The sequence below is a fragment of the Calonectris borealis genome, chromosome W (genome assembly GCF_964195595.1).
Source record: "Calonectris borealis chromosome W, bCalBor7.hap1.2, whole genome shotgun sequence".
Lineage (NCBI taxonomy): Eukaryota > Metazoa > Chordata > Aves > Procellariiformes > Procellariidae > Calonectris > Calonectris borealis.
In genome coordinates this window covers 13,707,470-13,730,425 of record NC_134351.1, presented here as the reverse complement: position 1 = coordinate 13,730,425, position 22,956 = coordinate 13,707,470, and the positions used below count along the sequence as shown (strand labels likewise).

General features: G+C 45.9%; 1 protein-coding gene across 1 annotated transcript in view; it reads right to left on the bottom strand.

The window, feature by feature from the left end:
* Nucleotides 1–22,956, bottom strand: part of LOC142075112 (ras-related protein Rab-3C-like) — a 210,477-nt gene that overhangs the window by 98,015 nt on the left and 89,506 nt on the right. The window contains exon 2 of the mRNA XM_075136132.1: nucleotides 16,239–16,357. Within this exon, the coding sequence (XP_074992233.1) occupies nucleotides 16,239–16,357 (119 nt within the window). The remainder of the gene's footprint in view (nucleotides 1–16,238; nucleotides 16,358–22,956) is intronic.

Below are 22,956 nucleotides of genomic sequence, written 5' to 3'. Positions count from 1 at the left end.
CCCAGGCAAGTGGACCACCATGCAGAGAGGTATCCAGTACCTGAGGGAATTAGCCGTGCTGGAGGTGTTTTATGATGACCTGAACAACGAGCAGTTATCCAAAGATCCAGATGAAGTCAAGTGCACCCAACCCATGTGGCGGAAGATTGTACAGAGTGCACCATCGTCATATGCAAACTCATTGGTAGTAATGACCTGGAAAGAAGGAGAGAAAAAAACACTGGATGAATTGGCTGGCCAACTCTGGCAATACGAAGAAAGTCTCTCCTCCTCCGTATGGGTCTGTGTCTCGGCTGTGGAGAAACTGTCCCAGGAGGTCCAGCAACCCAAAGAGGATATGTCCTACTCCCCACCTGTACAGACCAGTATCTCAGCCATTAGGAGTAAACGTCACTCTGCTCAAGAGAAGAGATATCGTGGATACACACCATGGGGCACCCTGTGGCTTTACCTGCGTGACCACGGAGAGGACATGAGGCAGTGGGATGGAAAACCTACCTTGACCGTAGAGGCACGGGTACGTGAGTTGCAAGGAAAAACAATCACACAATGGGGTTCTCCCAGGAAAAATGCTGCTCCAGTTTCCAGTGGGCAGTTCCCCAGACAGAGCAGAAGGGCTGATTTTACTTTAGATATTAATAAAGGGAATTTAGATTCGCATTTACAAGCAGTGAGTAACGAATACTGTGACCAGAACTAGAGGGCCTCTGCCTCCAGCCAGGTGGAGGAAAGGGACAACCAGGTTTACTGGACTGTGTGGATTCAATGGCCTGGCACATCAGACCCACAGGAGTATAAGGCTGTACTAGACACCAGTGCACAGTGTACCCTGATGCCATCAAGCTATGAAGGGGCAGAACCCATTTGTATTTCTGGAGTGACAGGGGGATCCCAAGAGTTAACTGTATTGGAGGCCAAAGCGAGCCTAACCGGGAATGAGTGGCAGAAGCACCCCATTGTGACTGGCCCAGAGGCTCCGTGCATCCTTGGCATAGACTACCTCAGGAGAGGGTATTTCAAGGACCCCAAAGGCTGTAATCTGGAATATGCATTCTCCAAAAGCCCACAACGCCTAAGAAGGCTTGTGTTTCCTTTCTCCTAGTTGGTAGGGACATGGCTGTTATTTTGTTGATCACATCCATTGGGATCTGATGGCGTCCATCTTGCCATTTTATTCCTAAAAACTGGATCTCCTGTGCAGGTCCCTTGACCTTCCTTTGTTTTATGGCAAAACGAGCCTTCAGAAGGATTTTAATTATTTTCTTCCCTTTTCATAAAATTCTTCTGCTGTGTTGCCCCACACAATGATGTCATCAATGTATTGCAGGTGTTCTGGAGCCTCACCCTGTTCCAGTGCAGTGTGGATCAGTCCATGGCAAATGGTAGGGCTGTGTTTCCACCCCTGGGGCAGTCGGTTCCAGGTGTACTGGACGCCCCTCCAAGTGAAAGCAAACTCTGGCCTGCACTCTGCCGCCAAAGGGATGGAGAAGAACGCATTAGCGATATCATTTGTGGCGTACCACTTCGCTGCCTTTGACTCCAGTTCGTATTTGAGTTCTAGCATGTCCGGCATGGCAGCACTCAGTGGTGGCGTGACTTTGTTCAGGCGATGATAGTCTACTGTTAGTCTCCACTCTCCATTGGACTTTCACACTGGCCATATGGGACTGTGAAAGGGTGAGCGAGTCTTGCTGATCACTCCTTGGCTCTCCAGTCGACAAATCAGCTTATGGATGCGAAGCAGGGAATCTTGGTTGGTGCGATATTGCCGCTGGTACACTGTTGTGGTAGCGATTGGTACCTGTTGTTCTTCAACCCTCAGCAACCCCACAACAGAAGGGTCCTCTGAGAGACCAGGCAAGGTGGACAGCTGTTTAATTTCCTCCGTCTCCAGGGCAGCTATACCAAAAGCCCACCAGTACCCTTTTGGGTCCTTGAAATACCCTCTCCTGAGGTAGTCTATGCCAAGGATGCACGGAGCCTCTGGGCCAGTCTTAACGGGGTGCTTCTGCCACTCATTCCCGCTTAGGCTCACTTTGGCCTCCAATACAGTTAACTCTTGGGATCCCCCTGTCACTCCAGAAATACAAATGGGTTCTGCCCCTTTATAGCTTGATGGCATCAGGGTACACTGTGCACCGGTGTCTACGAGAGCCTTATACTCCTGTGGGTCTGATGTGCCAGGCCATCGAATCCACACAGTCCAGTAAACCTGGTTGTCCCTTTCCTCCACTTGGCTGGAGGCGGGGCCCCTCTAGTTCTGGTCATAGTATCTGTTTCTCACTTCTTGCAAACGCGAGTCCAGAATTCCTTCGTTAAAATCCAAAGTAAGATCAGCCCTTCTACTCTGTCTGGGGAACTGTTCACTGGAAACTGGACCGTCGTGAGACAGGTTTTTCCTGAAAACTGGAGCAGCATTTTTCCTGGGAGAACCCCCTTGTGTCATTGTTTTTCCTTGCAACTCACGTACACGTGCCTCTAGGGTCAAGGTAGGTTTTCCATCCCACTGCCTCATGTCCTCTCCGTGGTCACGCAGGTAAAACCACAGCGTGCCCCGTGGTGTGTACTTTCTATATCCTCTCTCTTGAGGAGAAGAACGCTGACTCCTAATGGCTGAGATACTGGTCCGTACAGGTGGAGAATAGGACATATCCTCTTTGAGTTGCTGGACCTCCCAGGACAGTTTCTCCACAGCCGAGACAAGGGAGGAGGAGACAGTTTCTTCGTATTCCCGGAGTCTGCCAACCACGTTGGTGCTTCTTCCTCTTTCCGTCACAGTACTGTCAACGAATTGGCATGCGACGCTGGTGCACTCCATACCAACTTCCGCCACATGGGTCGCGTGCACTGGACTTCACCTGGATCTTTGGGCGTTTGGTCATTGTCCAGGTCACTATAAACCACCTCCAGCACGCCTAGTTCTCTCAGGTACTGGATACCTCTCTCCATAGTGGTCCATTTGCCTGGGCGATATATAACATCTTCCTTGAAGGGATACCTTTCCTTCACGCCTGACAGCAGTCGCCTCCAGAGGCTGAGGACCTGTGTCCCTTTTCCAATTGCTTTGTCAATACCCGCTTCCCTAGCAAGGGATCCCAGCTGTTTGGCTTCCTTCCCCTCTAATTCCAGGCTACTGGCCCCATTATCCCAGCATCGGAGCAGCCAGGTAACAATATGCTCGCCTGGACGATGGCTGAAATCTTTCCGCATATCTCGCAACTCATTCAGGGATAGGGATCGGGTGGTTTCCGTCTCTTTTATGAGTTCTTCCTCTTCCTCCTGCCCTCCTTGTGATGGTCCTGCTTTTCCATCATCCCTTTCTAAACAACCTGACTTTCGCCTCCAAGGTTTGCTCTTATTTACAGGGGCGACTGATACTGGTAAGTGTTGGTCCTCTGGTTCAGCTGTAGTACCTGTTGCTGGGGTTTGGGTAGCTGCAGTGCCTGTTGCAGGGGTTGGAGTAACTGTAGTGACTGTTGCCAGTTTGAGTGGCTGCAGTGCCTGTGACAGGGGTTGGAGCACCCGCTGTGTCTATCGCTGGGGTTTTAGTAGCCACAGTGCCTGTGATGGGGGTTGGAGTAACTGCAGTGACTGTTGCCGGGGTTTGAGTAGCCACAGTGGTTGTCATGGGGGTTGAAGTATCCGCAGTGCTTGTCGTGGGGTTTGAGTAGCCACCGTGTCAGTTGCTGGGGTTTATCTCTGGACAGTATTCCTAAATAGTTGTTTAACCCTAAACAAGGCCTGAACCCCATTCAGGAGACATAGCAATATGAACATGCTTGTTTGAACATCCTAAGGATATTCAAAATTCTCAGGGAATATTGTGGACATCTTCATGAAGAGGGTAGAAGAAAAAGGAGTTTCTGGAGATATGGAAGGGAAGATGAAGGAGTGGGAGAAAGTGTCCCATCCTGTCTCCCCCTTAAATTCATTCTCTGAGGAGAAAAAAGTGTAATTACTAATAGTTTCTAAGAGGTGGTTCCCGAGGTACAGAAATGACGGCAGTACCGAGTGCAGGTACCAGATTAGACTTACGACCAACGATTTTATCATATCATATAACAGAAGCAAAATGATAACCTTCACCCAGTTCCAAATAGTGATAAATAGCACAACAGGGAACATATACTGCAAGCAAGGTATTACATAACCCAACATTGAGAGCCAGCCCCACAACTTTGAGAGCCAATAAATCGACGTTGTGACCAGCGACTATTAAACCAATATAATGAATGCTTATAACCATTTTGCCTTAACACGCTTTGGTCAGATCTGTCGTTATCTCAGGCCTTTGAGCCCCACGTTGGGCGCCAAAAAGGACTGTCGTGGTTTAACCTGGCAGGCAGCCAAACACCACGCAGCCGCTCGCTCACTCCCCCCTACACTGTGGGACGGGGAGAGAATCGTAAGGGTAAGAGTGAGTAAAACTCGTGGGTTGATATAAAGACAGTCTAATAGAATAGAAAAGGAAGGGAAAATCATAATCATAATCATAATCATAATCATAATAGAATATACAAAATGAGTGATGCACAGTGCAGTTGCTCACCACCCGCGCTGACCGATAACCACGTAGTGATCGCTACTTCCTGGACCACACCTCCTGTTTACATACTGAGCATGACGTCATATTGTATGGAATACCCCATTGGCCAGGTGGGCCAGCTGTCCCGGCTATGCTCCTTTCCAGCCTCTTCCAGAGCAAGGAAGCTGAATGTCCTTGATTAGTAGGGTACTTAGCAACAACTGAAAACATCAGTGTGTTATCAACATTCTTCTCATCCTAAATCCAAAACACAGCACTAGGAAGAAATTTAACTCTATCCCAGCCGAAACCAGGACACTAGCCTTCAGACTTTGCAAAGTTTCAAGTCAAGCCATCTGGGTTTCAACCTAGAACATAAAAATTCTGTCTTTTAGATCATGGTTTACATTCCTGCTGTTTCTGACCTAGCTGGAGACACTGCATTAAAAATATTCTGAGTATAAATAACTCTTCGACCCCAAACCAATCATTAAAAGTCTAGAAAGGTTGTATTTATAAAAAACAGGTTTAACTTCAACTCAGCGGCATTTATTTTCCTGGCATTTCTATAGAACTTAACATACTGCGTTGATACCATTTGCAAAGAAAGTACAAAGCCTTCAACCTCTCCTTTCTACCGTAAGGAACCACTGCCATAAAGCAGTGGTCCACACCTTATGTGGACTGAACCACTAAGAGGAAAGGGGGCATAAAATCTCCTAGTGAAATGTAATGATGAAAAAGGCTAAAAAATGTAAATGCTACAGGTGGTAGCATAAAAGAGGAATGAATGCATCCACTGTGACATTATATCTGAACTAAAACAAATATGCATTCAAGTGGCATGAAGCCACTCTCAACATTCACTTATTTCCTCTTCAGATTTAATAAGAAGGAATTTGTTAAAGAAAATCAGATTCCACTAGACCAATTACGTGAAATGGGTGGATGCTGTCTAAAGAATTCAGCTCAATGGCATGTTTTGGTTATTGCTTGTTTCTAATTTAGACCTCAGCCAGGCAGAAAAATGATGCCCTACAAGTGGTTCCTGTTTATATGAAATAAAGCTCTTCCCAAAATCTGCATCTTTTTACGGTGGCATGACCGACATGCACCAAAGCATTGCAAGGTACACACTTGGCACTTGCAGCATTAGTTACATTTCTGAAGGAAAAAGCCTCCTGGAAAAGGCAGCTTCACATTCTGGGCAGAGTTCCATAGGAGATCTGCTGAGTCAAAGCATATTTGCTTTGCTGTTTCTGCTAGCAGCCAGATTTTCAGCACACATCCACTCTCACTGAATAAAAACAGAAACTGTTGGTCCTTGTGAACTTCTGAAAATCTGTATCTATAAAGAAGAATATTGTTCAGTGCTGTGACTACTGCCACTGGCATTTTCTTCAGAGGAAACACATTCAGAGACTGACCTAGCACTGCTTCCTAGCCAGCAGTACTGGTACTGGCTTGTTCAGGCTGTCCCGGGAAAAGGGTCATGTACACAGGTTGCTCACTTAACCTGCTACCAGAGGCAGAAGTAAGAGCCAAGTGAGAGAAACTAACTTCCTCCTACCTGAGTCAAATGAATACTCTTAATAATGATCCTTTCTGTCTGAGGAAGACAAATTCTATTTCCCCATTTTGTCTAGACCTATAACATTAGTTTGGAATTTCAGTATTATAAATAATACACTCCAACCCTTTTCCATAATGGAAAAAGGTTATGCAGGTACTGAGTGTTTCCTTTGTCTTGATGCATGAACAACTCCAAATATTTCACAAAGAAAAATAAAGTGACAAAAAAACCTGTTAGCTACAAAATTCAAATTCAAAATGCTTCTGAAATCTAGAGCAGGAAAGTATTTTTGCTTTTTACTTTATTGTTTTCATTTCATTTTAGCACTCTCTAAAGAATTGGAAATATATACTTAAAAATACAGTCAGTTTGGAGAATACTAGCAGAATGCACTGCAGAGATAAAAGTAGGTGACTGATTCTTCTTTAGGAGAACTAGTTAGAAGATTAGCAATGCTCCCTAAAATTAACATACAGAAACAAATTAGTCCCTGAAAAGGATTAAAACCTGAATTAGCTCTCAATAGAGAAATGGAAAAGGGTAATCATTAACTTGGGACATGGCTAGGGGTCCTGCATGCATCTTCTTGGAGAAATACTCTTCACTTATTTTATCAAAGTTTTTAAACATTTAGAATAACTGCTGATAAAGTCTATAGATGATGCAAAAAACGTCCAAATGGTACAAAATTATTAAGGATCTGTCAATTATGTAGGTCATTCTGAACTATCCGCCAAACTAGGCTCATTTAAACAGTATCTATCTGTTGTAGTACATGTGAAACTATACAGGCAACATAGCTATTCAGAGGATACAGGTTAGGTGAACATACCCTAGAAGGCATCAATTCTGAAGTGACCAAGCAATTATAGGACACAAGCACTAGCAGTGTATTCTTAGCATCATCCTCTGGATGAGACTGAAGGTAATGAATCACTGGGTGTACATACAGAGGAACTATCAAAAGGTAGAAACTCAAGATTTCTCATGCCAAAAGTTTTTGAATCTCAAAAAAAATCTCTATTTAGGTTACAACTTTTGTTGTTACTGTCATTTGTAATCTTTAAGTTTTTTGATTTTACTTAGGGAAGGCAAGATATGAATGTTTCCTGAAGTGTCTGCAGTATGGTTGAAATTTATTGGACCTTCAAGTCATTTAGCCAAGTGTTGGAGAAAGTTAGCCAGACTAGGCCGCGGTGGGAAAATTCTGAGTCATGCTGACAAGGGAGAAAAGAAAGTCATGCTGACCTTGCTCTGTGCAGATAAGCAACTTTGAGAAAGTACAGTATAAGAAAAACAGGATGGAACCCGGACCACATAGCAGTAACCGAAAGTAGGAGGAATATGATAATGTAATTTTTAGAGCTAAGCCAATGATTGTGAGACAAGTATGCATAAGGTAGAACTTAGTGTATAAATATGTGTAGGGTTTTACAATAAAGTTGAAGCTGGCCTTATCACTCACATTGAGTCGACTGCCTGCCTTCCCTCGCTCGTCGCAAGTGGCGCCCGAACAGGGACCCCCCATCCCTGTTTTTCACCGGACAGCGAGATCGGAGAAGCACTGGTAGCAGCGACCAGGGAGCAGAAGATCAGTAGACGCTGTCGCGGCGTGCCTGATCCGTGCTTGAACCCAGGACGATTAAAAGGGGTTCGCCGTCCGATAGAAGGCTACCCGTGGGAAAAGGCTGCAAACGACCGGATAATTAAGAGGGTCAAGAGAAGCGCGCAATGGAAGTAGAGGTAGCCTTCGATATTTTAAAACGCTTTTTAGAAGAGCGTGGAGTAAGCCAATTAAAAGACCTGGCTGGTTTAATTGCGTTAGGGAAAGCGAAAGGGTTTTTTAAAGACCCTGAAAGTATGTTTGAAGTAGACGAGTGGCGTTTTTATGGAGATTGTTTGTGGGATCTAGTAATTGATGATGATAAATCAGCAAAAAAATTAATGAAATCTTGGAGAGATGTTATTAATTGCATAAAAAGATATAAAACTGAAAGGCGAATAGCTACAGCCGCCTCCGATCGGCTTGAGCAGTCCGATCCTGCCGCTGGACGTCTCACAGCAGGGGGTGACTACTTTTCACCTCCGCCTTCGGGAATTCCTGTTCCCGTGGTTCGCCGACCCTCTCGTCCCCCTCCTGATTCACCGACAGAAAGGGCTTGTCCCTCCGCACCGCCGGGGGAAAGGGAGGGGGAGAGGGAGGGTCCAAGTGAAAATGAGAGGGTAGACAGTAGCGGACAGGAGACTGCTCAAGCTGAAAGTCTTCTAAAGGCCCCACCCCCCACCCCTCACCCCCCCCACCCCCCACCCCCCCCCACCCCCCCCTCCTGTCCCAAGCTCATCAACAGCCGCGTTTAGTGCGGGTTAGTTGGGACAAAATAGCACGAGAAGCTGTTGAACAAAAAGATTTTGATTTATTAGATCAAATTAGCCCTCAAGCCTTCCCGGTAATCTACCAGGTAGATAACGCGGGGGCTATGACTGGGGTGCATCAGGCCCTAGATTGGAAAATATTAAATCAATTGCGAAACACAGTTAATGAGTCGGGAGTGCATAGCGAGCCTGCAAGGCAAATGCTAAACTATATCTGGGGTAGCGGAATGCTATGTCCAGAAGATATTAAGAACATAATGAGGCTTATTTTGAAGCAATCACAACAATTACTTTGGCAAGCTCACTGGCAAAGACTTTGTGAAATATCTGCGCACTCGCCCCGAGCCCCAAATGATCGTTTAGCTGGAGTAACTGTAGAACAGCTAATGGGTATAGGTCCTTTTGCCTCTGTAGAAATGCAGATGCAAACTGGCCCAGACGTGTTGTTAGAATCTATGAAATTAGCACGAGAAGCCTTGCAGAAAGTTAAAACTACACCAGCTCCTCCTTCATATATGTCAATTAAACAAGGAAGAGAGGAGCCTTTTGCATCTTTTGTAGACAGAGTCACAGACGCTATTGACCGCGCAGATATGGCAGATTTTATGAAAGGACCTTTGCTGAGACAGTGTGTATTAGAGAATTGTAATACTTATACGAAGGGCATCCTTGTCACCTTACCCTTAGACGCCACCATAGAAGTCATGTTAGAGCGAATGAGTAGAGTTCCTGTAGGAGCTCAAGCCATGTTAGTTGAAACAATCAGAGATCTAGGGGAAAAATTAGTCAAGGCGCAGGGACAGACGTTTGCAGCTCTTGCCCCACTGAAGCCTCCGGATGCCCACCAAAGTAAGACGACTGGCCGACGAGAGTATAAGTGCTTCCGATGTGGCTACCCAGGACATCTGCGTCGACACTGTCGGGAGCCACAAGTGTGGTGCCAGAACTGTCAAATGAATAATCATAATACTACGGTCTGCCGGCGTTCGGGAAACGGGAAACCGAGCGCCAAGAGCCGCAGCGCGCCGACACCAATCGCGGCTCCGGTCACCTTCAGGCCAACGGCAGCCCCCAACCACACGACAGTGCAGAGATACCAGACGCCATTGCCCAGCTTCGACCAGCAACCCAACTTCGACCAGCAACCAGGGGGAGCCTCGGACTGGATCTGGCAACAGCAGTAGATGTCACGCTAATTGACGACCGGCCGCGAAAAATTGCTACAGGCATTAAAGGGCCCATAGTTATCAATGGACAATCTCATGGAGCGTTGTTGTTGGGGCGATCATCCAGTGGTCTCCAAGGACTTTTTATATTACCAGGACTTATCGATTGTGATTCAAAAACTCAGTACCCACATCGTTGACCAGCAGTGGATCGTATTGACCCTGACTTACCTGTGGAATTAACCGTTTTGCACGGCCCCACACATTTTATTGGTGCACTCACGCAGTGCAAAAAGAAAAAGGGGGAGACTGTGAGAGTATTAGAATGGATATTTACTGGAATGCAACCAAAGACTACAATTCAAGATAACGACACGTTTGATTGGAATGTGCTAGATTGAATTTATAGCTGTTACTGCTGTTTAGCTATTAATTCGCAGGCTCTTGTGCTTGCCATGGGGCTTGCTTGCCTTAATGTGTATTAGAGTCTTGTGCTCGTTAGTGGCTGCTTTTTTGCTCTCGCTGCTTGCTGTACTGCTGCATTGCTTATCGTCTTACTGTGCTGTGCCTGAGAACGTTCTGATAACAGCAATGGGGATGCGCCTGGGCCGGCAGATGGCCAGGGCATCGCTGCTGCTTCTGTGCTGCTGTGCTGGACAGGCTGGAACTGCAGCGTGAACTCGAATCAAAGGGACTGTGACCTGTGGCTGAGTCCATGCGGGACAGGACGCCCCGAGGCGTCTGTGACTGTGGATAAGCCCATGCCCAAGCAGCAGGAACCACCTGAGCCAACGGAGGACAAACTTTACAAGAAGCAGCGCAAGTGCAGCAGTGACCCGACCTGAGCCGGCTTTGGTGCCCAGTAACTCCACGCAACGCACCACCTCTGCTGACCTGAGTGACCACCGTAACAGATGGAGCCCAAAGTCATGGACTAAATGAACGCAGTGGACATTTTGTGTACATTTATGGATATTTTATGGACATTTTACAGGGGATTGTGCGGGCCTGTCCTACGTGTAGCCACCATGGGCCTGGTCTCGGAATCGGCGTGAATCCCAGGGGACTCGAGGCCAGAGAATTGTGGCAAGTGGATGTGACTCACGTTGCTGACTTTGGCAGACTGAGATATATACATGTTACGATTGACACCTATAGCAAATTTATATGGGCCACGGCACAAACAGGAGAACGAGCACTCCACGTAATGCGACATTTGACTAGTTGTTTTGCAGTTATGGGAGTGCCACAAACGATAAAAACTGACAATGGCCCTGCATACACAAGCGCCAAAGTGAAACGTTTTTTCCAAACATGGGGAGTGCGACATACTACTGGTATTCCGCACTCACCCACGGGACAAGCTATCATTGAAAGGGCGCATCAAACGCTGAAACAATATTTGCAAAAATTTAGGGAAATCTCAGATGTACAAGAAAGACTTGTTAAGACTCTTTTTGTGCTAAATCATTTATGTATTTTTGCAGATCAGAAAGAGCCACCAGCATGGGTGCATGGTTATCCTAAAGAAAATAAGGATGACAAGCCAGTTTTCGTTATGTATAGAGATCCAGCAACCGGACTGTGGAAAGGTCCAGCAGAAGTGAAGTATATGGGTAGAGGTTATATGTGTGTACTTACTCCCACAGGGCCGAAGTGGATTCCAAGCCGTTGGACCAAAGCTGCTGTTGCTGATGATGATCAATGCAGCTCTGTCTGTACTGATCCCAGCGATGCCGTTGCCCAGCCGTGCGAACTTATGGGTGGCGTGGGCGAATAAAACTGGGACGACAGACTTTTGCCTGAGTTCAGCTACGGCAACTGAGCCCTTTAAAACATGTCTGATAGGCTTTCCTGAAATTATTGCCAGAGATTTTGATAATTGGACGTCTGTAACAGTTAATTGTATAAATGTTACTGTAGCAAATTGCTCGGTACAACTAATAAGAGCCCTAAATCACACTCTCCCTTGGGACCCCCAAGAAATTGACCTTTTGGGGTCAGAAAAAATTGGAAATGCAACTGATAATGTTACTACTCAGACATGTTTTGTGTTTGGCAGCTTTAGCCGCTTTGCCGCACAGGCCCAGACCTTTCAGTCATTGATCGGCATAGGCAGCCGCACTGATGATAACAACCCTTTTGTTAATACCACCGGTTGGACTGTTGTTTCACCTTTTACGAAAGGATTCGAAATAGGCCAATATTGTGGGAATTATAACGCTTCCAAAACACTCAGTGCCTATGGACAGAGTATGAAGGGAACCAATAACTCTTTGTGGAACAATGATACGGCCAAAGCTCTTCCCCCCGGATATTTTTTGATCTGTGGGGATCGAGCATGGCCTGGCATTCCAAAGAACGCCTTTGGAGGGCCTTGTTATGTAGGTAAATTAACTCTGCTCACAGTTAGCCGACAAAGTTGGCTTAATATAACTACAGTAGCGACAAATCGACACAAAAGGTCTATACATCAATTGCAGGCAGATTGTAATGACAATATAGAATTATGGTCAACCACAGCAAATGTATTTGCTTCCCTAGTGCCTAACATAGTCACTGCGCAAGCGCTGGCTTGGTATTTTATTAACAATTATAGTTATAGTAAAAATAGCATATCACTGTATTTTAAATAATGTTGTAAAAATGAACCACAATGTATTGGTGGTCCAAAAAGAAAAAGGGGGAATTGTTGGAGAAAGTTAGCCAGACTAGGCCGCGGTGGGAAAATTCTGAGTCATGCTGACAAGGGAGAAAAGAAAGTCATGCTGACCTTGCTCTGTGCAGATAAGCAACTTTGAGAAAGTACAGTATAAGAAAAACAGGATGGAACCCGGACCACGTAGCAGTAACCGAAAGTAGGAGGAATATGATAATGTAATTTTTAGAGCTAAGCCAATGATTGTGAGACAAGTATGCATAAGGTAGAACTTAGTGTATAAATATGTGTAGGGTTTTACAATAAAGTTGAAGCTGGCCTTATCACTCACATTGAGTCGACTGCCTGCCTTCCCTCGCTCGTCGCAGCCAAGCTCTTAGGCAAAACACTTTCTCAGTCTCACAGAGCGGTGGACAAATGCTTAGCTACTATACTATTGCATATATTGGTGCTAATAGGTTTAGATAAAATTACAGATACTGATTTTTTTTTTAATGTAAAATGTTAATAGTCAAATTAGATATAGCATTTCTCACAGCTGAATAGATTCATACTGACCTAGGCATGGCATCTGGAAATACGACTCTCCATCCGTTGTTATAAAGGAGAAATGTCAGCCAGACTTCAGAGTGAAAAAAATGCCTTTCAATATGAATACAACAGCTTTGAACAAACTGCTTTTAAAGAATCATCCCAACACACATTTTAAACCAAACTCCTTTATCCAAATCTAAAAGGCACCTGTAGATTCATTGTCCTGACTGCAGTGCAGTTTCTAGATCAAGCCTTGAAACTGACGGGATTTGAGCTTGGATTTGGCCAATTGTGCACATATACGAAATGGCACCACTGTCTTCACAGGCACATTTATCACAGGGAAAAGTATTTTAAGCCCCAGAGAGGCTTAAAAGCTCCCGCTCCCTCCCCCCATATCTTTCACAAATGCACAGACACATGCGCACAGTCATGCTTGCTCTTCTGCTACATAGGTAATTGCGAGTTTTCTTTAACTTCTCTCACATCCAGAAGCAAGCTGTAGTTTTGTAATTACTATCAAAATTGGAGCATGGGCTAATCAAAAACAATTATCAGCTGTGAGATGGGAGGAATAAAAGAGCGGAAGAACAGCAGGGCAGCAAATGGGCTCATGAAATTAAAAATTAAAGCAAATCTATGTCTCATCCTGACAAGTGAGGCACTCCGCCACTCTGTCATCCCTTTCATCATGCAGATGAATGCTCAATAGCTCTCAGCACATAATCATGCAATCTCTCCTGTCCACCAAATTTTTATAGTAGCTGCCAACTGTTTGTACAGCTTCTAGATATATTGATGGAAAAATCATATTTCACAAACCTATTTAAGAACTCCATAGCTTTTAAATATTTTCTTGTTTCATTTTACAGGGATTTATTTATTTTTTAAATTAGTATGAAGCCTAGTTATTTTTCACTAGGAGAGAAAGAGTGCCAACCACACCAGATCTAGGAGGCTGGAAAACAAACAGGTGGGAAAATTAATAATAAGTACTCATATTTACACTTGCTATAAAGAAACCTTTGTATCAGAGGAAGCTAGATAATACATGGCATGCCATCTGGTTTGCCCAGAGATGGGGTAATGAGATTTGCAGATTACAGCTGGTCCCAGACAGCCATTATCACCCAGTTAACCCAGTGCTTGAATGGAATCAGCCCATGGACAAAGGATAGCAGAGGCAAAGCAAGAAAGTGCTTCAGCTAGCAGGCCTAGGAAGCAGTGGTGCTGGCAGGCACAATTGCAAGTTCAGCTGAGAGGTTGGGTATACTCCTCGATTCCCTGGTTTTGCTAAACTTTCACAGCAGCATCTACAAATAAGACTTTCAGCTACCTCCTGTTAGGTAGGAGATTCTGTCTCATGCTGTTGAACAGAACAGTACTCACAACTGTGTAACAGCAAGCCCTCAGCGTGATGCCTCCAGCTTGTACAAAATGGGCAGAACATCCCTTTGGTGTAACAAGTCACAGTGAGCAAATGTGTCTTCCCCTTTGAGTATCAAGCAGAGACGCCTCTCAGATAAATTCAGTTGTCCAAAAGCTAGTTGTCTGGTCTATACTAGTCATGTAAGCTTATTGATTCTCTAATAAATGGAAAGAGACACTCATAAGAGCAATGCAGTGTAGAGTCGTACAGATAACTGATGGGGAGAAGGTGGGACACACTCTGGAGTTGTCCCTTTCCCCTGGAGGAGTGTGAATGACTACATCCCTAGCACTTACACAGGAAATGTTAGGCAACCCAAGAACTCATTTCTTGTAGAGCAGAATCAAGCTAAGGTTCTCAGTTCTTATTTTCAGAGTGCTGAATGACCAGGCTCAGCGTATACAGACCAAGAAACCTCCAGGTGTAGAGAGGGAAGCTGCTCCACGGGTTCAGTGGCACTTTCTACCACAATAATAATTAGAAGTGTGAAAGAGACAAAGATTTTTTCTTGGAGAGTCTGAGGCTGGGCAAAAATTCCCATTAGAAACAGGCATCACAACATCACTGCCTTTTACTTCAAGCATGAAACATGTTTCTGACCTTGCCTGTCCTGAAAAAAGTACACAGTAGTGTATACTTAAAATAACAAAAAAGCCAAAGAAGTGTACTGAACAAATCACACAAACTCTGAACAAAATCCTCTCTCAAACACAATTCTCCCATGCAAGAGAGCACATGGAGCACACATGATAAATGCTATTCATATCACTCAGGGCACTGCTAGAAGGCTCTCAGATATTAAAATGTGAAATGTGTTCACTTGATTCGTGTCAATATGGAACAATGCTAGGGCCGCATGGTGAAGTGTGACCCTCTCTGTATATGTAATCTTTAACCATTTTGATTGTTCTTGTATAACCGCAGGCTAATGGTTGCCTTAAAAAGAAGATAGTTCAAGTCATCGGGTCTGTTCCAGACGGACTGTCCTGATGGTGCCTTGGTGGGTGTGTCTGCGGGGCCTCTGCGTCCTGGTTGTTTGGGTGGAGGAGCCCAATCTTTGAAATTAAGTTTCAACTTTTGTTCTTGCCTCTTGCAAAAGCCACCTAACGACCAGCTTAAACCGGTTTTGTTGCTAACTGCATAGTGATAAGCAAGAGGGCATGCACCGAAGAAGATACACCATTCGTGGAATAGTTATGAATATGTATTAGCAGGGGGGATATAAACCGAAGGCAGGAACTGTACGGTGTGCGTCTTGGTAGAGCAGAGACTCCCGGCGCACCCAGCGCTGTTTGGTTGCCTCTATTCGTTTAATAAATTGTAAACTTAAATTGGAATCCTGTTTGGGACTAAATCATTTATCACAAAAATAACTCGTAAAGGAAGAGACCACTGAGATTAAATCTAGCTTTCCTTTTGGGTCAGCTTTACTTGACAAAGCCTTAAATTGTTTGGATCCTGACTGACCCATGTCTGATTAAAATGACACACTTCTATGGAGACATCTTGACATTCACAAAATACATGGCAATATGAGTACCAGCCATTTTAGGTTCTACTATTCTGATGAAGTTTGCTCGTCATTTTTACACTTGAGGCACAAGACTGACACCATAATGTCTAACCAGCTACGGTTAAAAGCAACATAATGAAAAATTAAATCAAAAGACAACCCCCACATATGGAATCCCTTTTTTTTCCATTAACTATGGAAACACTTTCTGGTATCTCAGCAGTTACTCTCCATGCTAGTACATTGCTGGTTTTAGTGGTATAAATAACACACATTAACTGAAATCACAGAAAACATAACGGTTACAATTAATTATATGCAACACGTTTTAAAGTAATCATTGTCTTTCCACAAAAAAAACCCAAAGAAAACCCCTCTGTTTGGGTACAGGAATGCTTGGGCACAGCAAGTGAGTGATATCAAATATTCTCTGTGATATTTAATATGAACTCCAAGTTTTACTTACCAATCCTGCACAGCACTGAAGGATTCTTCATTCGTGATGTCATACATTAAAATGAAGCCCATTGCACCCCGGTAGTAAGCCGTGGTAATTGTTCTGTATCTCTCCTGACCTGCTGTATCCTGAAACAATAAGAAACAAAATTTTTACATGTTGCAAATAAAATGACAATTTATTTTTCTTTTAAAATAGGAAGAAAACTCTAACAGCAGTCATTGTACAACTCTGCAATCCTACTCATAAAACTAATCAAGGGGGAGAAAATTGAGAATAACAGTGTCCTGGTTTCGGCTGGGATAGAGTTAAATTTCTTCCTAGTGCTGTGTTTTGGATTTAGTATGAGAAGAATGTTGATAACACACTGATGTTTTCAGTTGTTGCTAAGTGCCCTCCTAGTCCAAGGACAGCTCCCGTGCCTACTGACTGAGCTAGGTACACAAGATGGGAGGGAACATAATCAGGACAGCCAGCCCAGCTGGCTAATGGGGTATTCCATACCATGTGACATCATGCTCAGTATATGAATGGTAGGCGTGTTCCAGGAAGTAGCGATCGTTACTGGGTTATCGGTCAGCGCGGGTGGTGAGCAATTGCATTGTGCATCACTCACTTTGTATATTCTATCATTATTATTATTATTTTCCCTTTTCTGTTCTATTAAACTGTCTTTATCTCAACCCACGAGTTTTTCTCACTCCTACCCTTCCGATTGTCTCCCCGTCCCACTGTGTTGGGGGGAGTGAGCAAGCGGCTGCGTGGTATTTGGCTGCCTGCCAGGTTAAACCACGACAGTCCCTTTTGGCGCCCAACGTGGGGCTCGAAGGGTTGAGATAACGATAGATCTGACCAAAGTGTGTTAAGGCAAAATTGGTTATAAGCATTCATTATATTGATTGGTCACAATGTTGATTTATTGGCTCTCAAAGCTGTGGGGCTGGATCTCAATGTTGGGTCATGTAATACCTTGCTTGCAGTATATGTTCCCTGTTGTGCTGTTTATCATTATTTGGAACTGGGCCAAGATTATCATTTTGCTGCTATTTTATGATATGATGAAATCATTGGTCATAAATCTAATCTGGTATCTGCACTCGGCACTGCCGTCATCTCTGTACCTCGGGAACCACCTCTTAGAAATTATTAGTAATTACACATTTTCTCCTCGGAGAATGAATTTAAGGGGGAGACAGGATGGGACACTTTCTCCCACTTGTTCATCTTCCCTTCCATATCTTCAGAAACTCCTTTTAATTCTATCCTTTTCATGAAGATGTTCACAATATTCCCTGAGAATTTTGAATATCTTTAGGATGTTCAAAGAAGCATGTTCATATTGCTATGTCTCCTGAATGTGGTTCAGGTCTTGTTTAGGGTTAAAAAAGTATTGAGGAATACTGACCAGAGATCAACCCCGGCAACTGACACGGTGGCTACACAAACCGCCGCGACAGGCACTGCGGCTACTTCAACCCCCATGACAACCACTGTGGCTACTAAAACCCCAGCGACAGGAACTGCAGTTAGTCCAACCCCCGCGACAGGCACTGTGGCTACTCAAACCCCGTCGACAGGCACTGCGGGTATTCCAACCCCCACGACAGGCACTGCAGCTACCCAAACCCCAGCAACAGGTACTACAGCTGAACCAGAGGACCAACCCTTGCCAGTATCAGTCGGCCCTGTACAGAAGAAGAAATCTTTGAAGCGAAAGTCAGGTCGTTTAGAAAGGGATGATGGAAAAGCAGGACCATCACAAGGAGGGGAGGAGGAAGAGGAAGAACTCATAAACGAAATGGAAACCACCCGATCCCTATCCCTGAGTGAGTTGCAAGATATGCAGAAAGATTTCAGCCGTCATCCAGGTGAGCATATTGTTACCTGGCTGCTCCGATGCTGGGATAATGGGGCCAGTAGCCTGGAATTAGAGGGGAAGGAAGCCAAACAGCTGGGATCCCATTCCAGGGAAGGGGGCATTGACAAAGCATTGGAAAAGGGGCACAGGCCCTCAGCCTCTGGAGGTGACTGCTGTCAGGCGTGAAGGAAAGGTATCCCTTCAAGGAAGATGTTATATATCGCCCAGGCAAGTGGACCACTATGGAGAGAGGTATCCAGTACCTGAGAGAACTAGGCATGCTGGAGGTGGTTTATAGTTACCTGGGCAACGACCAAACGCCCAAAGATCCAGATGAAGTCCAGTGCACGCGACCCATGAGGCGGAAGTTTGTACGGAGCGCACCAGCGTCGCATGTCAATTCGCTGGCAGTACTGTCCTGGAAAGAGGAAGAAGCACCAACAGTGGATGACGTGGTTGGCAGACTCCGGGAATAGGAAGAAACTGTCTCCTCCTCCCTTGTCTCAGCTGTGGAGAAACTGTCCCAGGAGGTCCAGCAAATCAAAGAGGGTATGTCCTATTCTCCACCTGTACGGACCAGTATCTCAGCCATTAGGAGTCAGCGTTCTTCTGCTCAAGAGAGAGGATATTGAAGGTACACACGACGGGGCACCCTGTGGTTTTACCTGCGTGACCACGGAGAGGACATGAGGCAGCGGGATGGAAAACCTACCTCGACCCTAGAGGCACGGGTACGTGAGTTGCAAGGAAAAACAATGACACAATGGGGTTCTCCCAGGAAAATTGCTGCTCCAGTTTTCAGGAAAAACCTGTCTCACGACGGTCCAGTTTCCAGTGAACAGTTCACCAGACAAAAGGGAAAGGCCTTGCGTTTGCAAGAAGTGAGAAACGGATACTATGACCAGAACTAGATGGGCCCTGCCTCCAGCCAGGTGGAGGAAAGGGACAACCGGGTTTACTGGACTGTGTGGATTCGATGGCCTGGCACATCAGAGCCACAGGAGTATAAGGCTCTCGTAGACACCGGTGCACAGTGTACCCTGATGCCATCAAGCTATAAAGGGGCAGAACCCATTTGTATTTCTGGAGTGACAGGGGGATCCCAAGAGTTAACTGTATTGGAGGCCGAAGTGAGCCTAACCGGGAATGAGTGGCAGAAGCACCCCATTGTGACTGGCCCAGAGGCTCCGTGCATCCTTGGCATAGACTACCTCAGGAGAGGGTATATTTCAAGGACCCAAAAGGGTACTGGTGGGCTTTTGGTATAGCTGCCTTGGAGACGGAGGAAATTAAACAGCTGTCCACCTTGCCTGGTCTCTCGGAGGACCCTTCTGTTGTGGGGTTGCTGAGGGTCGAAGAACAGCAGGTACCAATCGCTACCACAACGGTGCACTGGCGGCAATATCGCACCAACCGAGATTCCCTGCTTCCCATCTATAAGCTGATTCGTCGACTGGAGAGCCAAGGAGTGATCAGCAAGACTCGCTCACCCTTTAACAGTCCCATATGGCCAGTGCGAAAGTCCAATGGAGAGTGGAGACTAACAGTAGACTACCGTGGCCTGAACGAAGTCATGCCGCCACTGAGTGCTGCCGTGCCGGACATGCTAGAACTGCTAAAGACAACACTGAGGGCAATGGGTGGTGGGACATTCAAGCATTGGGATACACATTTAGCAAAAGTCACCCGGTTAGTCAACACAAGGGGATCTTTCAATTCAGCCGGCCCTGCTGTATCCACCCCTTATTATATACCATTTATGTCGTGCTTAGGTCTCACTTTTTTTTTTAAAAAATACATTTCAGTTAACCACCACTATCTTTCTTTTTAGATATACACATAAATATATTTGCACGCACAGATATTATTCCATTGGTCTATGGACTATCCTTCTAAAATGTCCACTGAGTTCATTTAGTCCTTGACTTTGGGCTCCATCTGTCATAACAGACTTTCAGGGCTGGAGAGATAGTGTGTGGTGTTGGGCTGTTGCATCCTGAAGCCAGTTCTCATTTCGATACTGCTGCGTTCGTTCAGTTCTATCATCGTTGCACTTTGCGCGGTTTCATCAGTTAGTTCATTCTTCATTAATCTGGGTGATTTTCACTGCTATACCATTGATAGCAACCATAGAAATAATGATATACAATATCATGTAACAGTTGACATGAAAATTCAGTTCTTTGGCTATTTTCACCCAAAATCAAATCCCCTTGAGGTACACACCGGACCTCCCCATCCTTTCGCATCACCCACCAAGTGCACCCAGGTCCCTGAGCAAAGGCAATCCCACGGATGGGTTTTCCCTTGCCAGAGGCAGGAGTAACCCAGACTGTCTTCCCCAGCATATTTCTTATGTGCACGACAGGGACTTTATCTCCATCTACAGTACGTAAGAGTCTTGATTGGGCAGGGCCAGCTCGATTAAGAGACCCCCTAGTGTTGACTAACGAGGTGGCTTTTGCTAAATGTGTATCCCAATGCTTGAATTTCACACCACCCACTGCCCTCAGTGTTGTCTTTAGCAGTCCGTTGTATCATTCGATTTTCCCGGAGGCTGGTGCATGGTAGGGGATGTGATAGACCCACTCAGTGCCATGCTCTTTGGCCCAGGTGTCTGTGAGGGTGTTTCGGAAATGAGTCCCGTTGTCTGACTCAATTCTTTCTGGGGTGCCATGTCGCCATAGGACTTGCTTTTCAAGGCCCAGGATGGTGTTCCGGGCAGTGGCATGGGGCACAGGGTATGTTTCTAGCCAGCCGGTGGTTGCTTCCACCATGGTGAGCACATAGCGCTTACCGTGGTGGGTTTGTGGGAGTGTGATATAATCAATCTGCCAGGCCTCCCCATATTTTTATTTCAGCCATCGTCCTCCATACCAAAGAGGCTTTACTCGCTTGGCTTGTTTGATTGCAGCGCATGTTTCACATTCATGGATAACCTGTGCAATAGCGTCCATGGTCATGGATAACCTGTGCAATAGCGTCCATGGTCAAGTCCACCCCTCGATCACAAGCCCATCTATATGTTGCATCTCTTCCTTGATGGCCTGAGGTGTCATGGGCCCACCAAGCTATAAATAATTCACCCTTATGTTGCCAGTCCAGATCCACCTGAGCCACTTCAATCTTAGCAGCCTGGTCCACCTGCTGGTTGTTTTGGTGTTCCTCAGTGGCCCGACTCTTGGGTACGTGAGCATCTACGTGACGTACTTTTACAGCCAGGTTCTCTACCTGGGCAGCAATATCTTGCCACAATGCGGCAGCCCGGATGGGTTTCCCTCTGCGCTGCCAGCTGCAACCACCCCCACAGGGCATTTGCCACAATCCATGAGTCAGTATAGAGATAAAGTACTGGCCATTTTTCTCGTTCAGCAATGTCCAAGGCCAGCTGGATGGCTTTCACCTCTGCTAACTGGCTCGACTCACCTTCTCCTTCAGCTGTTTCTGCAACTTGGCATATAGGACTCCATACAGCAGCTTTCCACCTCCGATGCTTTCCCACAAGGCGACAGGACCCATCAGTGAACAGGGCATATTGCTTCTCATTTTCTGGTAGTTTGTTATACAGTGGGGCCTCTTCAGCACACGTCACCTCCTCCTCTGGGGATATTCCGAAATCTTTGCCTTCTGGCCAGTTCGTGATCACTTCCAAGATTCCTGGGCGACTGGGGTTTCCTATTCGGGCCCGTTGTGTGATCAGTGCGACCCACTTACTCCACGTAGCATCGGTTGCATGATGTGTGGAGGGGACCCTCCCTTTGAACATCCAGCCCAGCACCGGCAGTCGGGGTGCCAGGAGGAGCTGTGCTTCAGTATCAATCAGCTCTAAAGTATCTCGAATCCCTTCCTATGCTGCCAATATCTCCTTCTCAGTTGGAGTGTAGCGGGCCTCGGATCCTCTGTATCCCCGACTCCAGAACCCTAAGGGTCGACCTCGAGTCTCCCCTGGTGCTTTCTGCCAGAGGCTCCAGGTAGGGCCATTCTCCCCAGCTGCGGTGTAGAGCACATTCTTTACATCTTGTCCTGCCTGGACTGGCCCAAGGGCTACTGCCTGAACTCTCTCCCGTTTAATTTGTTCAAAGGCTTGTTGTTTCTCAGGGCCCCATCTGAAGTCGTTCTTCTTCCTGGTCACTTGATAGAGGGGCCTTACGATCTGACTGTAATCTGGAATATGCATTCTCCAAGAACGCACAATGCCAAAGAAAGCTTGTGTTTCCTTTTTGCTAGTTGGTGGGGACATGGCTGTTATTTTGTTGATCACATCCATTGGGATCTGACGACGTCCATCTTGCCATTTTATTCCTAAAAACTGGATCTCCTGTGCAGGTCCCTTGACCTTACTTTGTTTTATGGCAAAACCAGCCTTCAGAAGGATTTGAATTATTCTCTCCCCTGTCTCAGAAACTTCTTCTGCTGTGTTGCCCCATACAATGATGTCATCAATGTATTGCAGGTGTTCTGGAGCCTCACCCTGTTCCAGTGCGTTGTGGATCAGTCCATGGCAAATGGCAGGGCTGTGTTTCCACCCCTGGGGCAGTCGGTTCCAGGTGTACTGGACGCCCCTCCAAGTGAAAGCAAACGGTGACCTGCACTCTGCTGCTAAAGGGATTGAGAAGTACGCATTAGCAATATAAATTTTGGTGTACCACTTGGCTGCCTTTCACTCCAGTTGTTATTGGAGTTCTAGCATGTCCGGCACGGCGGCACTCAGTGGTGGCGTGACTTCATTCAGGCTACGGTAGTCTACTGTTAGTCTCCACTCTCCATTGGACTTTGGCACTGGCCATATGGGACTGTGAAAGGGTGAGCGAGTCTTGCTGATCACTCCTTGGCTCTCCAGTCGACGAATCAGCTCATGGATGGGAAGCA